Source organism: Ceratotherium simum, chromosome 32 (assembly GCF_057802395.1).
Source record: "Ceratotherium simum simum isolate JZ-2026a chromosome 32, ASM5780239v1, whole genome shotgun sequence".
In the NCBI taxonomy this organism is placed as follows: domain Eukaryota; kingdom Metazoa; phylum Chordata; class Mammalia; order Perissodactyla; family Rhinocerotidae; genus Ceratotherium; species Ceratotherium simum.
The window spans coordinates 25,606,873-25,622,375 of NC_141931.1; the positions used below are offsets into that span (position 1 = coordinate 25,606,873).

General features: G+C 38.7%; 1 protein-coding gene across 2 annotated transcripts in view; it reads right to left on the reverse strand.

Annotated features, from left to right (window-relative positions):
* TAF3 (TATA-box binding protein associated factor 3) overlaps nucleotides 1-15,503 on the reverse strand; it is a 182,995-nt gene that overhangs the window by 39,569 nt on the left and 127,923 nt on the right. Inside the window, exon 3 of one of the 2 annotated variants that reach the window (XM_087420842.1) lies at nucleotides 6,104-7,917. In XM_087420842.1, the coding sequence (XP_087276968.1) occupies nucleotides 6,104-7,917 (1,814 nt within the window). Of the gene's footprint in view, nucleotides 1-6,103; nucleotides 7,921-15,503 lie in introns of both variants that reach the window. The other variant, XM_004425376.3, reaches the window with a different exon arrangement.

Genomic DNA, 15,503 nt, shown 5'->3' on the forward strand with positions numbered 1-15,503 from the left:
ATAAAAACAAAGACATTTCCTACAATCACAGCATAATTTCTCGTGTGTCTGTCCCAGAAATCAACAAACTAAATGACAATTATTTCAGGTACTTAAACAGTAGAACTAGTGCCATATTTTAATGGCATGAAGCCAGAATCAGGGGACAACTCGAGTTTCTCAGGGTTAAAATAAAAGAACAGCACTTAGAGTGATGCTGAGAATTGGGACGCACAGAGAGTATTTACAGTGGATTACTAAGCTTCCCAATTCACCAAAGAGGCAAAGTCCAGTAATATAAGACTCCTTTGTAGCTAACTAAAAATACATTGTCAGTGGATTTGTCCAGTTTTATGTATAAGCAATACTTCTTTCACCTGAACTAATACTAGTAGTCATATAAGCCCCTTATTGCCATGTGCTGCATTTTTTTTGCTAATCTTCAAGGATTTAGCTTCTTTGCCACATACCTCAGGGCACCAACTGATAAAGCTCTAACTCTCCATTTTTCCAGGACACCAGCAGTGCGGCCTTGCAAAAAATGAAAATCGCTCAAGAGATTTAAAGGGGAAATTTATTTTTAAAATCCTGACTTGAAGCAAAGAGGTGGATTTTTAAAAAGCTTATCTATAAAGAATCAGTTTAAATTTAAATTCTATCTTGGAACTCTTTCACGCATTCCAGCTTTAAAGTTTATCTTCTGACAGGGACTTTCTGCAAAGGTAATGGGCAGCTTTGTCAATATAATCTGGCCAAGTTTTTATTTTCTATTTTTTTAATGTTAAACTTCTGTCATTAAAAAAAAAAAATCCCCCATATTATGTGTGCTAGATAGGGCACCTGCAAGTCCAGTAAGCACTAGTTCAGATTCCCATCTATGCTAATATGTCAGAAACACACCCAGAAATAGTACTGATGAAAAGCCCATTTTAATAACCTAGCATGCTGGATGCTGAATTATGACTACTGGTAACCGTCTTGCTGTCTTTTTTAGCAATTAAGGTCTTTACATTATTTCCATTTAGAAACATAGTCTAACTAAACACTGATAAACTGTTTAAAATATTAAAAAGTCAGAAGATCTACGGTTGTGGACAAGTATAAGTGGGATCTAGGCAGGACAACTGAAACAGAACTCATGCTTTCATTTAGCGCTCAGAGCTCATTCACATGAAGACTTGGAGATGGCCTTTGGTAAACTTCTATAAATTCAGACATACTCATTTAAACTCATTTAAACATTAAGTTACTGGTTTCCTCTTGGAACAGACAGTCATAAGAAACAGGAAGGGGGTATTTCTCCTTTTTTACTGGATTATTTTATTTACTGAAAACCCTTCATTACACTAGTTAATTATGAGAGTTGATGAGAAAAGACTGGAAAACCAGAGTACATTACTATAAAAAGAAGGAAAAACAATGACAACCTTTTGTTAAAGGCACAAACCAGTAAGACTATTTATCCTTCTCTAAAACACAAACTGTTTAAGTTCAACAAAAGATTATTTGGGGGTAAATGCTAAGGGATTTGGGGATAGATTAAAGAAACATTAAACATTTTAAAGTCATTAAAGCTTCTAAGACCTCCACTGTCTGCTCTCTACAATATGGCAGTTGGACAGGAGCTCTCTAAGGTCTTTTCAGGGACTACAAGTTTCTACAATCAGGATGTCACCTTACTCTGGAGTGTGAAACCGTGCTTATCCCTCTCATCAACTCCACCTGAGGCGGCAGGCCTGAGAAGGCCATTGCCATTCCAGGTGATACAGAACACAGGCTTCACTGGCAGACCCAGTCAGGTCACAGCTCTTCCGCTTACAGAAGCAGCCGTACCAAACCCGCAGAGCTGCGGGGAGGGTGGATTAATCGAATTCTGGCCATGTCTGGCACTCTTACGTACTCCATAAGTGGCAGTTGCTAATATCATTTACTCTCTGGGTTAGTTCATTCGATAGGCAAGGTTAGCTCAATATAAAATTAATCAATTAATAAGACTAAAATTTGGGGATTCCTTTATAGAATTTATGAGCTTTCCATTATAAGCAAATCTCAATTATCTGTGGGTTGATCATTAACATTATCGGTTAGTCATAAGAAAATTCTGGATTGTCATAATCACCTTAAATGACACAAACTAGTCTTCACTTAGTGCTTTCCATGAGAGGGCAGAAGAGAAGGCCTTTTAAGCCAAAATATTTTTGGAGAAGGTATGAAACTATCGTTTTTAAGCAGAGGTAAGCCATACTTTATAACGATGCTGTCTCTTCCTGGTACTGAATGGGAAGAAGGAGAGACGGAAGGAAGCAGAGGGTCACAGAGGTTAGGAGAGGTGAATAACCAGCATGTGCACGAGCTGGAACTCAGATCCAAGTCAGTCTGATTGCCAAAGCCTGTGTTCTTTGTGGGCCAGCTCTGGGCCTATTTATCTACAGATTGTGACGTCATCATTTTTGGGGTGAAACTCTACCGTGACTTTTCAGATCATACTCAAATAAGAGCATAAAAACATATTTCCAAGTTTGACAGATGGATTTTGGCTTATTTTCTATTTAAGGTTATATGTACAACTGTTCAATTCCACTAACATAAACAAGGAGACTTTTTTAATTTAGTTTTTCACAGCAATCCTCCTTCCAAAAAACACTTCAAACACCAAGTAAATTTTAATTAAAGTAGTCCTGTAACATTCATCTAAACCCCAAAGATCCATGGTTAACCAATTAGGTCACGCAATACATACACTGACACAAACACAAACGAAAATGTACTAACTGTTAGGTCTATCACTGCTAAAGCTATTATGGTTATGTTTACCACTGCTCAACATAATTGCTCTTAATATGTTTTCCATAAAAACTTAGTTTGCTTCTATTTTAGAGATGTGAGAGACTAGACTCCTAACCCTTACTAACGCATATTATTGCCCATAAAGGGGAACTGAAAGATTGTGCATAAATCACCACGCTTTGGATTATTATCACTACTAGAAAAACAATTTTTCCTTCTGATGGTGCATCACTGAGCGGGTACCTTGCATATATTACTTCACTTAATCCAATTTTAATTTAATGTAGGAAAATATAGCGGTTAAGAACATCAATTGTAGCATCTGACAGCCTGGTTGAAACTGTGGCTCCTGTTCAATCACTTACTAGGTGTGTGATCTTGGGCAAGTTTATTAATTTCTCTAAACTTCAGTTTCTCATCTTAAAGTGATAATTACAATATCTACCTTATAGAGCTGCGGTAAGGAATTAAACTGATAACGTATGTTTAGCATATAGTAATTACTCAATAAATGTTAACTATTACTGTTTTGCTGTTTTTAAAAGTGTTATTATCATATCCCTACTTGAAAGATCAAGCACTGAAGGATTAAAGAAACTAGAAAACTTGTCCTGGACCTTACCTCAGATCTACCGGATTCCAAAGCCCAAGGCTCCTTCCACCTACCATGCAGATCCCAATTTAACTAACGGTATCTTTACTGGTTCTTGTATTGATAAACGTGGGTATGGCTGGTGAAAACTTTATAGGTAGGTAAAATAAAATGGGGAGATTTTTTTCTTTTATTAAAACAATGCCCTTGCTTGCTGATCTGGGTCAACGTCCAGGCGAGTTGCTCCTATGAGTTGGTCAGGATGAGAATGAGGAATAATGAGACTGTGGCGCTCATTCTTTGGACAAAAGACATTTTCTTGGGCAGCTTAGATACGCCTGATTTTGATTTCCCCTTACTGTCTTTCTTCTGTGGATATGTAAGAGAATTCTTAGACCATATGTAACCCAATTTCAGGTATACTTTCATTTACTCACATGGCTTGATACTTGGTGGTGATTAAGTGGGGTTGAGAAAGGAGAAGTCAATGTTTAAGTTAATATCTCAATTTCTACTCTTTGTCAATGGCATTTCCATGGGTTGCACTAGCTTTTATCCTTTCTTAGTTGCATAAAGGGCTAAAATTTAAAAGAATGCCAAGGAAGCAGAAATAACGTTTAAACACTGTAACCACAGCTGACTCATCCTGTCATACATAAGTTAGCTAGTATGGTCCAACGAAGTATCAAGGTTTTTATATTTTATGGGTTGATTCAAAACGGAATAATAATGCTTGCCACCACCATCAGCATCATCTCCGTTTACCGAACATTTACTTATGTGTCAGATACAGTACTAAATGTCTCAGATGCTATCTCATTTAATCCTCACAAAAGTGACTTGCCCACTTACACATACCTAAACAAGCCAGGATTTGAACTCAGGTTTAACTTTAGAGATAATATTGTTTATTATTTTTAAAGACTTTATAAGATAGCTGACTTTTATAAATTGTTATCTTTTGTCATTTATCTGATTCATAACCCATCAAAACGGACACAAAAACTTATATTCTGTTAGATCAAATCTGTGCAACTCATAACTGAGCCTTTGCCTCCAACCAAGGTAGTCTGAGGGACTTTTCTTTCCCAAAGTCAGGTAGATGCTGAGGAAAGGCATGGCAATCTAATCTGATGGGCTTTACTCAAATTCATAACAGCCGTTGAAACAACTCCATTGACTTTCCACAGTTAGGATGGTGATGAAAGCAACAGTACCCTGTTTGATTTGCTGTGGGTTCTGCTGCCAAGTGACTAGGTACATGATGGATAAGTGACTAATTGCTGCCAGGTAGATCTCCAGCAGTAAACATTTCAAAACGTGAGGTGTATCTGCGTGTACATGACTTGCTCTTGCTGGTTGTGTGACCTTGATCTTGGACAGGTCACTCTCTCGGGCTCAGTTTCTTATCCGTATATGGTGATGACAATACCTGCTGGCTCTATGTCACAGGTGTGTTAGGAGGAGAAAATAAGGAATGTGGAAGCACCAGGTACCACATAAAAATAACATAATGACAAAATGATTTTTTAAATGGAAATAAGAGTTGGATTTCTGTGTTTTGTTAACTTGCTGATGTTCAGTTATTAATATCTGAATTTCGATTCTACTTCTTTATATTTTAGAACAGCCGAGGAGGACAGGGAGAGAATAAAGTTAAGCAGAAAAATGTGAGCGTTGTCAACACTGCTTGTCAGGTGAACTAACTTTTCCAGGAGAGTTGGAAAATAAAACTACTGCAAAAGTACTGGTAATAGATCTGCTGTAGGTCAAATGCATCAAATTTTATGTGGAAAAAATTATTGGGCATTATTTTGTAGCCAGCCTCAGAGAGGACCGCTTCTAGAGGGCAGGGAAAGGATCGCTGAGCATCTGTATGCATGGCATCGTGAATACTTAGATGTTTTTTAAGGAAGTTTAAAAGAAATTTTTAAATCAACCAGTCAACCACTATAATCCAAAGAACCACGGACTGAAGAGCAAAGCCATTCAAGCAGAGCCCACACCCTGTGCCCAAAGGATTGAGGTCCTTGTTTCTACAAAACTACGGGGTTTATATCAGTTTCTCTGGCCATACTGCACGATAGCCTGATTTACTCATATCATAAAATACCTGGAATTATTTTCTGCCGAATAACCGGGCTGCCAGATCTGCCTAGATACTCAGAAACATGTCCTAATCTTATTAAAGCAGAAAACAGAAGGGTAAGAGATGCTACAGAAAGTTGTAGACAGCCATAACCCTAAATAGTTGCAAAATGGTTCACCAAAAAGAAAAACGAGCCAGTGCAGAAGGACTCCATGGGCCTTGCTATCTTCTTCAAGTAGTGCCATGCTCTTGCATGCTCTTAGAAAAATGGATGCTGCTGCCTTTTCTGGGTATCTAATATTGGGTACAAAATAGGGTGTAGTAGACTTGATAATTATAAAAATATTATTTGCAGGTTAAGATTACAGATTTTTTAAAATTGGCGGAGATTAGTATGGTTAATAGACAGTTTATAGTCTGTGATTAGACTCCTCTTAGGCTATGAACTTTTAACATTTTCCAGTGTATAGGGGACTTGATGACAAGTTTACGAGTTTTAGAATTAAAACTAAATTTTGTAACCACATTACAAACATATTTCCAGTTCAGTTATGGGTGATTTACATCCACAATACAGATACAATTGCTGGCTTTGTTTACCTGTATTTTTCAATAGGACTTTGTTCAGACAGTGCCGAAAATGATAAACTGCTTACTTTTTCATGCTTGTGTTTCTCCTTTTCCTTCTCTCGCTTCTCTCGCTCTCTTTTCTCCTTCTCCCTTTCCTTCTCTTTCTTCTCCTTTTCCTTCTCTTTCTCTTTCTTTTTCTTCTTCTCTTTTTTGTCCTTTTTCCTTTCTTTCTCCTTAGGTTTCTCTTTCTCTTCGAACAGTTTTTCAGGGAGCATGGGCGACAGAGAGGGCAGCATGGCCGGGATCCTCGCGGCCGCGGCGGGGCTGAACAAGGGCAGCGCCATGTCCTTTGGCGGCAACACCAGCGGGGCTGGGGCCACCTTCATCTTCTCTTCTCGACCTTTATCTTTAACTTTGTCTTTGTCTCTCTTGTCTTTATCTCTTTTGCCTTTTTCTCTGTCTTTCTTCTTGTCTTTATGCTTCTCTTTCTCCTTTCGCACCATTCCATCTTTCAATCTCACCTTTGGATCAACATCTTCAAATTCTTTTATTTTAAATGCATAGGGATCCGACTCCTCCTCTTTGAGAAATTCCTTCCAGGGATGCTTGGTTTCCTTTTCTTTCTCTTTCTCTTTCGCTTTATCCTTCTCTTTACTTCTGTCTTTGCTTTTGTCTCTTTCCCTCTCCTTGTCTCGTTGCTTCTCCTTCTTCTTCATTTTAGTCTTCAGCTCCTTTTTCAACTTCTTTTTAACTTCCCCTGATGAAGGCAGTTTGGTTTTCTCCTCATACACTTTGTGCAGAGGCTCAGGAGTGGGAGGAGAAACTGAAGGAGAAGACATATAAGGAAAGGTGGGAGGCATATTTGAAGGTGTTCCCATTTTTGCTTTACGTACAACCTCATCGATGGAGGCATCCATTGTCCATGAATTATCTGAACTTGAAGTTCCAGCTGAGAGAGGCAGAGGAGTCGATCCCGACTTGGTGAAATTGTTTGAGGAAGTGGAAGCTTTTGGAGTAGTACATTCTGAACCTGAAATTCTCTTAGGGCTGGTAAAAATGTCACCTTCGGATTCTGATCCAGAAGAAAACTCGAAAGGATCTGGCTCTCGTTCGGCACAAGCTCGTGCAATCACAGCATCAATAGAGTCGTCAATTGTTTTATCGGTCACGACAGCCTTTTTCAGCTGATTCTCATTGTTCAGTTTCCCAGCATCAGGGGGTGTTTGTATTTGTTTTACCTGAATGGTCTCTTTACTAACTTTTTCACTTATTGTAGCTGAAGGAGTCCTATTTGGTGTTTCAGGTCTGACAGGTGCTTGGGAAACATGAGTTATAACCTTGGGACTCTTGGGGCTTTTGGGGCTCTTAGAACGTCCAGGAGATTTCTTTTCTTTGGATATAGTTTTTGGTGACCGAATAGGACTTCCGACCATTGCTGGTGACTGAGTAGTTTTAGGTGATTTAGTCTTCTGTCCTGGAGAACTAGTTTTAGTCTTTGTTTTGGGTGTAAATGACTTTGTTTCTAATGGTTTTGCAGTTGGCATTTGTGATTTTGCAACCGGAGCTAACATTGGTGGCTCTGGCGATGGAGGTGCTAGGTCTGTATTGTCTTGTACGTGCACTGGAGAAAGCATTGGTGGAATCTTTTGGGTATTGATTGAGCTGAGTGGTTCTCGAGCTTCCAATAATACTATGTCCAGGGTGTCCCCTTTAGTGCTTAACAGTCGTGGTCGCTTCATGGCAGGCATTTCTTCAGCTTCCGGACTATCCAATGGTCTCTTACCCAAGAAATTCTCATCATTAATAATTTCCTCCTCTTCCAGTTCATCATCTTCTTCCAAGGGAACCTGCATGGCTTCTGCTGATGTACCCCCATCAGTGGGCACCTGCTCTTCTTCTTCTTCTGGTAAAAGAAGAAAAAAGAAGTGTTATTGGAATATTACAAAAAATCTAAGAAATAAAACCAATGCCTCAAACATGATTTCTAGGAAAGAAAGGAAATTCTTGACAGTGTTTAGCAAGTAGAGCGGTAGGTTTTCAAGGATATTCTAAAGGTGCATGCCCTCATTCTTTGGAGAGTGGCAATCAGTGACAGCACATATACAAACTGACTGTTCTCCTTCCAAGCGGTTTCACCCTACCTTTAGGATCTGGAGTTAGCTAAGTATTTCCTGTTTGTCTTCTGCTTCCTGAATTAATTCTTTTCCTAACCTGACTAAATACTTTCTCTTTCCCTCTTCCTCTTCTGTACACACACACACACACACACACACACACACACACACACCTGAAAATCAAGAGATGGGTTATTATGTGACTACTATCTTCAGAAATGACAGGAAGGCATACATTTTTTAGGACTTTTATAATAAATTCTAATTCTTGGAGTTTGGAAAATGCAAGCCTCCAACCTAGAACTAATTCACATACTACTTACGTCTTCTTTTTTCTCTTCTTTTTTTTTGAGGAAGATTCGCCCTGTGCTAACACCTGTTGCCAATCTTCCTCTTTCTCTTTTTTTCTCCCCAAAGCCCCAGTACATAGTTGTGTCTCATAGTTGTAGAGCTGTAGCTCTTCTATGTGGGACGCCGCCACAGCACGGCTTGATGAGTGGTGAGTAGGTCCACATCCAGGATCGGAACCAGCGGACCGCGGGCCGCCGAAGTGGAACGCATGAACTTTGCTATGCCACTGGGCCGGCCCCATACTTATGTCTTCTATTTTGCTTGCTTGATGTCGGCCACTTTGAGAGGTGATATGGTACAATGGAACACATATTGGCTGTGGCATTAGGAAGATGCCGTTTCAGTTAGTGTTCTGGCACTACAGAGCAAAGGGCCTTAGGCAATCTCTTAATCTCTTTGAGCCTGTTATGTGACCTTTCAAAAGGGGCTAATGTTACTTGCCCTGTCGACTTGACTGAGTTGCTGTAAGATCAGATTATTTCTTTCTACACATATTAACTAAGCATATACCATGCATAATGCACAATGATAAAGGCTGAAAGAGCTCCTGGAATAAGTCAGAAATAAATCATGACCTAAGCTTACAGCTCAGCAGGGGACACAGTGTACGTGTATAGCACGTAGAAAGTGAGTAGTATCTTAATAAAGACAAAGTGCTACAGCAGTTCAAAGGATAAACAGGTTACTGCAATGTCAAAGATCTGGAGAAGACTTCACTAATTATGCAGCATTTTGGATATTCAGAGATTGGGAATGGTGAAGTATAGAATGAAGGAACAGATGATAAAGAGATGGGAGACGGAACATGGGAAGTGTGTAAGAACCAGGGAATAATCTGCCTGGAAAGTAGGGTACAAGATGGGGAAGAGTAGAAAGTAAGATTAGTAAGGGTGCATCCAGATCCTAGAAGTTTTTTTTTTTAATTTTATTGAGGTCATACTGGCTTTTAACATTGTGTACATTTCAGGTGTACATTATTATATTTCAGTTTCTGTAGAGATTGCATTGTGTTCACCACCAATAGTCAGGTCCTAGAAGTTTTGAATTCCAGAAAAACAAACACGATCTTTATTCTATTGACAGTTTGGACTTATTGAAGACTTTCAGCCGAAGGAGAAAAATGACCGGCGTATATGTTAGCAAAATTATTCTGGCAGGAACACATATGATGGACAGGAGGTAATAATACTAATAGAGAGGCGACAAGGTAGGGGTTACGGAAATGACATAGGTAAGTGACAATAAGGGTCTAAACTAGAACAGTGGTAATGAATAGGAAGCAGTAGAGGTAGATGATATTTTGAAGACAGAATGAATAGAATTTGATAAATGATTAGGTATAAGAGTGGAGGAAGGATTCAAACACATTTTCAAGGCTTGGAGCCCTGGTGAGTGAGAAATGCAGTCATTAACAGAAATAGGAAATAGAGAAACAGAGAAGGAAGATGATTATTAATTAGCTCAATCCCTAGACACAGAGTTTCATGAATAGTTAGTGATGTCTAGCAGGAAGCTGAAAATATACTAAAATTCAGAAACCAGGACAGGGTCTGTGAGAAAGAGATCCTTGTTGAGATAAAAGAAATCACAATAGGTAATATTAGCAAGGGAGAAATAGTGGGTAGTCAGGCTCAGATACTCTGAGGAGACCTACATGTAAGGACAAGAGGAAGAAGATCTAAAGAAACACACGGGGAATCAGATGTCAACAGATCAAGGGAGTAAGAGTTTTCAAGAGGAGGACTAGTGAACAAAGTCAAATGCTTAAGAAGTCAACGAGAACGAAGGCTCCCGGCAGAAGTCACTCCATAAGAGCTTTAAGGGGTGAATAGGGAATGAATGATGGAATGTACATGAAAGCACTTTGAAAACTATAAAGAACAAGACAAATTCGAGACATACTTATTGTTACCATTACTTGAGAATGACACTATCATCCGTCTAGTTACCCAAGTCAGAAACATCATTCCAGACTAATTCTCTCCCCTCTTCCTCCATATCTGAATTATCAACAGTTTTCTTCTGTATCTCTTTTAATGTGCCTTCCCCATTGCTACTGTTCAAATCCTCGGCGCCCCTTCTCTGTACCACTGAAACAGCCTTCTAATCAGTCTCTCTGCCTCCAGTCCCTCTGCTTCAGAACAATTTTTAACACTGCCTACAGTGATCTTCTGAAAACACAAATCTGAGTGTGTGACTCCCCATCTTAAAAACCTTTTGCTGGTCCCTACAGCACTAATTTCCAAAAGGTGTTCCCTGGAGCCTGAGGATTTTGTGGAACCCCTTTTGAGGTGCTCCACAGTAGAGACTGGGTCCCCTATTCTCTATTAAATGGACAAGTTACCTCTAAGTTTATCTATTTTACACGCTGAGCTTCCACAAAAGGTTTTGTTGTGGGGCTAAAACCTGTCAAAAATCACTATTCTAAAATATAACAATCCAATTTCCCCAGCATGACCTGTAAGGCGCTCCATCATCCAGCTCAGTAATTAACCTCGCCTTCACATGAGGCCCTGAGCGCTCTCCCAGTTCCAGCCAGGCAAACTTATCTGCAGTTCCTCAAGGACACAGTGCTGTGTCTCAGTTCTGCGCCTCTGCACGCGCAAGTAACTCCCTTTGCTTGGAATCCTCTGCTTTCCTGACGCTTTGGTGACCATCTCTTCTTAGACTCCAATCAAGCGTTCTCTCTTCTGTGACACTTTTTCTTAGCAACTAGAAATGGCCATCCTCACTTGGGCTCTACTGTATCCTGATTGTATAAGCAACAAAGAAAGTCTAGAATATTTACCATCTGTCCCTTTACAGAGAAAGTTTTCTGACTCCTGTCCTAGACCTACCCTATTCAGATAATTTGAACAATTCCTTCTATCCTTACCTTTATCAGAATGACAAGATAGAATTCAAATGCTCAATTGCTAACAGGTAAACATATGAAAAAATTAGAAAGAAGACAGCTTTAGGATATTCTCCAGGTGAACGAATGAAAAAGTTTAGAATACTTATTAGTGTTATATTTCTAAATTCCAAAGAACCTCCTCCTACCCCACAGAAGTTCATAAATCCCAATGATGCCAAAGCAGAAAGAGAAAGGTTTAGCTTAGGCAGCATAACAAGCCTCTAGAATATGTTTAAGTGTGCCTTGTTCTTCTAACTCTGGAGGCTAATCTGGACCTAGATCAGCCCTGAGAGAGGGAGTCCCCCAGGAACGGCCTTAGGTGGATGTACTGGGAGGGCAGAGGGATTGCTCTAATATAAGCAGGTCCTAGAAAGGGGACTCTCAGGACCACTAGTAAGACAGTTACAGGTCTTCCAGATGTAAGGCCTCTTTTATAGCTAGAACAACTCGAAAATGTGGGTTTTCTATACAGTGTGTATTATTTTACTAGTGTGCAATTCTACCAAATTGGAACTGACAAGATGACTACCAGATAGGCATCTAAACTAAAGGAAATATGTGAGGCTGGGCTATGAAAAACTGTACTGCTTTCCTGCAAATACTTTAGAAAACAGATTGGTTCATTTGGAATTTCGAGCTCAAGTACCTCAGAAAAATATCAAAAAAATTAATGACGGTTGTTTACGTTTAAGGAAAAAACAATTAAACACAAAGCTTGATTCAAAGCGGGCCTCCACAAGCTAGGAGGGGTTATTCTGTTTTTGTTATTTTATTTTTATTGTTTATTTTCATTTTTTTTTTTTCAAGTCCTGGCTGCTGACTTGTATGCATCTAGAAGCTTAATGTGCTTTAGAGGAGTATAAATGAATTATAAAACTAAACTACTAAAAGTGCTGATTTTAAGAATACTTAAAATGCAAATGCTTCTTATTTATATTAGTTTAATTTACAATATTTTTTACGTTTAAAGATTTTATAAGAAAGCTTCAATTGCAGCATCAAAATTAATCAAAATGAAAGGACAATTTTTCTGGAAGAAAAAGCCTTTAACTTTAATACGAATAGGAAAAGTGTGAAGATATTTAAAACAATTGTCTGAATTAGAAATTATCTAATACACGCCAGAGAGTACAAGCAATGTACATGTAAGACATAAAGCATAATAATGAATGAATACCTGTGAAACCACCACCTAACTGCAGAAGCAGAACATCAGCAATATCACTGAATGCCCCCTTGGTTCCCTTCTGATTCAGCCTCTGCTCTCTCCACTCCCATCTCCAACCCCCGGTAACGACCATCTTGATTTCAGGGAGTGATAGACTCCCTGGTTTCTTTTAATGATTTACCCCATGTGTATGTAGTTGGCTTGTTTGTGAACTTTATATAAGTGGTATCATACTATGATGTTCTTCAGCTTTTTTCACCCAACATAGGGTTCGGAGATTCACCTATGTTGGTGCAGGTAGCTGGAGTTCCTTCATTTTCACTGTTTTTAAAAATGCACCAGGGCCGGCCCTGTGGCTTGGTGGTTAAGTGCGCGCGCTGCGATGCTGGTGGCCCGAGTTCGGATCCCGGGTGCGCATCGAGGCACCACTTCTCCGTTCATCCTGAGGCCGAGTCCCACATACAGCAACTAGAAGGATGTGCAGCTACGACATACAGCTATCCACTGGGGCTTTGGGGGGAAAAATAAAATAAATAAAATCTTTAAAAAAAAAAATGCACCACACTTATTAATCCATCCTCCCAGTATGAAAAGTTTCCACTTGAGTGAATATATTTTGTTTTTAAAATATTACAAAATTCAAACAAATGAATACAATTGATCTAGCTTATGCTTGCTCAAACACAGACTTAAAAGATGATTATGCATAATAAGTTTCCGTTTTTTTATTACAAGAATAATTTTAATTCTATGTTCTAAGAGTTTGGAATAAGATAAATAAGTGATGGCTATTGAATGGTTTATTCTTCACTGCCATCCAAACCCCCAGCTGAAGGTTAATTTCAGTTTGATAACACATGAATGGCAATAAGGTAGTCTTTGTGTCTATGTGTATAACAAGCATCATTTACCAATAACCTGTAAAATATCCTAAAAGTGTTTTAGCATTTTCCTATACTCATCCATGGAAACAGTTTTACTATAAAATGGCATATAATTTGGTTAACAGAAGTTTAATATTACAAGATACTTTATATCTTTTGATATATTATTACATAAAGGTATAAAAAAATTTTGAGTCACAAGCTCTAATTTAACACAACTATAGAACAAAGCTGTGTTCCAAAGTCAAAAGGGTAATGCTATGATATGACAAGTATTCTAAAGATTTTAAAGACTTCCAGAGAACTAAAAGCTCATTTTCTGTGGAGGAAAGGACTCTCCTGTATCTATGTGACAAACAAATAGTGGGAAAAAACTAGTTCAAGGAAAACTATTAGTTGTGAGATCTTAAACAAGTTTCTTGAGTTCTTAGTGCTTTAGTTCCTTGATCCAGAAGATGTGGACATTAGCATCATTGACCTTGTGAGTACAGTGAAAATTAATTGCTAATTAGAGTTCAATAAGTATGCAAACTACTAAATAATAATAATGGCCAATAATAGAGATATACATTGTAAAGTCAACCCTGCAACCCTTTTTGAGAAGATTAAGAAAACAACTCTCCTCACTATAATCTCTCTAACACCATAAACAACAGCGCCTGTCCAGAGTTAGCATCTCCAGGTCAAGTGGGTGTCACCTCATCACTGTAGCACCTGCCCTCACAGCTCCATCCTGCAATGAAAGCCGCCTAGAGCTGTGGGGAGACTTGTTAAGGATAACAGACATTTTAGTAAGGGAAGCTGGTTCTGGATAAGTGTTAATGCTTATGCTGCTAAAGGTAGAGTAAAGAATTATTTACAAAACCGATGTTTGCTTTTTTTTTTTGTGAGGAGGATCGGCCCTGAGCTAACATCTGCCAATCCTCCTCTTTTTGCTGAGGAAGACTGGCCCTGGGCTAACATCCATGCCCATCTTCCTCCACTTTATACGGGACGCCGCCATCTTCCTCCACTTTATACGGGACTTCCTCCACTTTATACGGCAAGCATGGCTTGCCAAGCAGTGCACGTTGGTGCGCGCCCGGGATCCGAACCGGCGAACCCCGGGCCGCCGCAGCGGAGCGCGCACACTTAACCACTTGTGCCACTGGGCCGCGCGATGTTTGCTTTTCTGCTTGTGTCAAAATCTGGCTAAAGTTAACAGTGATAAGAGTTTTGATTTGATTATCCTTAGTGTGAGAATTTATTCAAAATTATATTTGTTATAACTGATCATCAGCACTGTCATTCATCAAGGAGTACCATAAATTATCATATAACTCCTATGCTTCTAGGAGAAAAAAGAAGACACTAACACTAAGAAAAAAGACATGAAGAACCACACTTAAACCAGTGTAGGAACCCCTATTTTCAAAAAAAATGTTAACTTACTGGTAAAAAGATTCATGTCCACTATCAACAACCTTATTCTTCCCATAAATTCACTAAAATGTGAATGCTATAATTCAATCTAAGGAAAAACCTGCCACATTAAGAGACAACTTTTCATTCTGCCAAATGTTTTGCATATATGGTATGCTTTCTCATTTGTCAAAAAATGGAAATGATGGGAAATAATATGAACGACTCAGTACAAATGTATCACCATAGTTAGAAATACAATGTAAAACAGATACTTCATTGGTAGCAGAATATCTTATAACATACGGAAAAAGAGGGAGATAGAGGTGATCTCTAAGGCATCTTCTCATTTAAACAATCAATGATTCCAAGTCAGCATTTGGCTGTAAAGTTATTCTTTAACTTTTTAATTTGAGACAATTTCAAACTTATATAAAAGTTGTAAGAATCCTACAAAGAACTCATGAATACCCTTCACCCCGATTCACCAAAATAACATTTTCCTTCAGTGTGTGACTGCAGAACAATTGTCAAATTTTCTTTTAGTTACATATAATAAATAAAGTGGATCCATGTCAATATCCATCTTTTAAAAACTTCACAAATGTTGACAGGATGGGATGGAGGTGGCGGGACACTACCAACTCAATTCCAATGTTCCTTCATTAATGA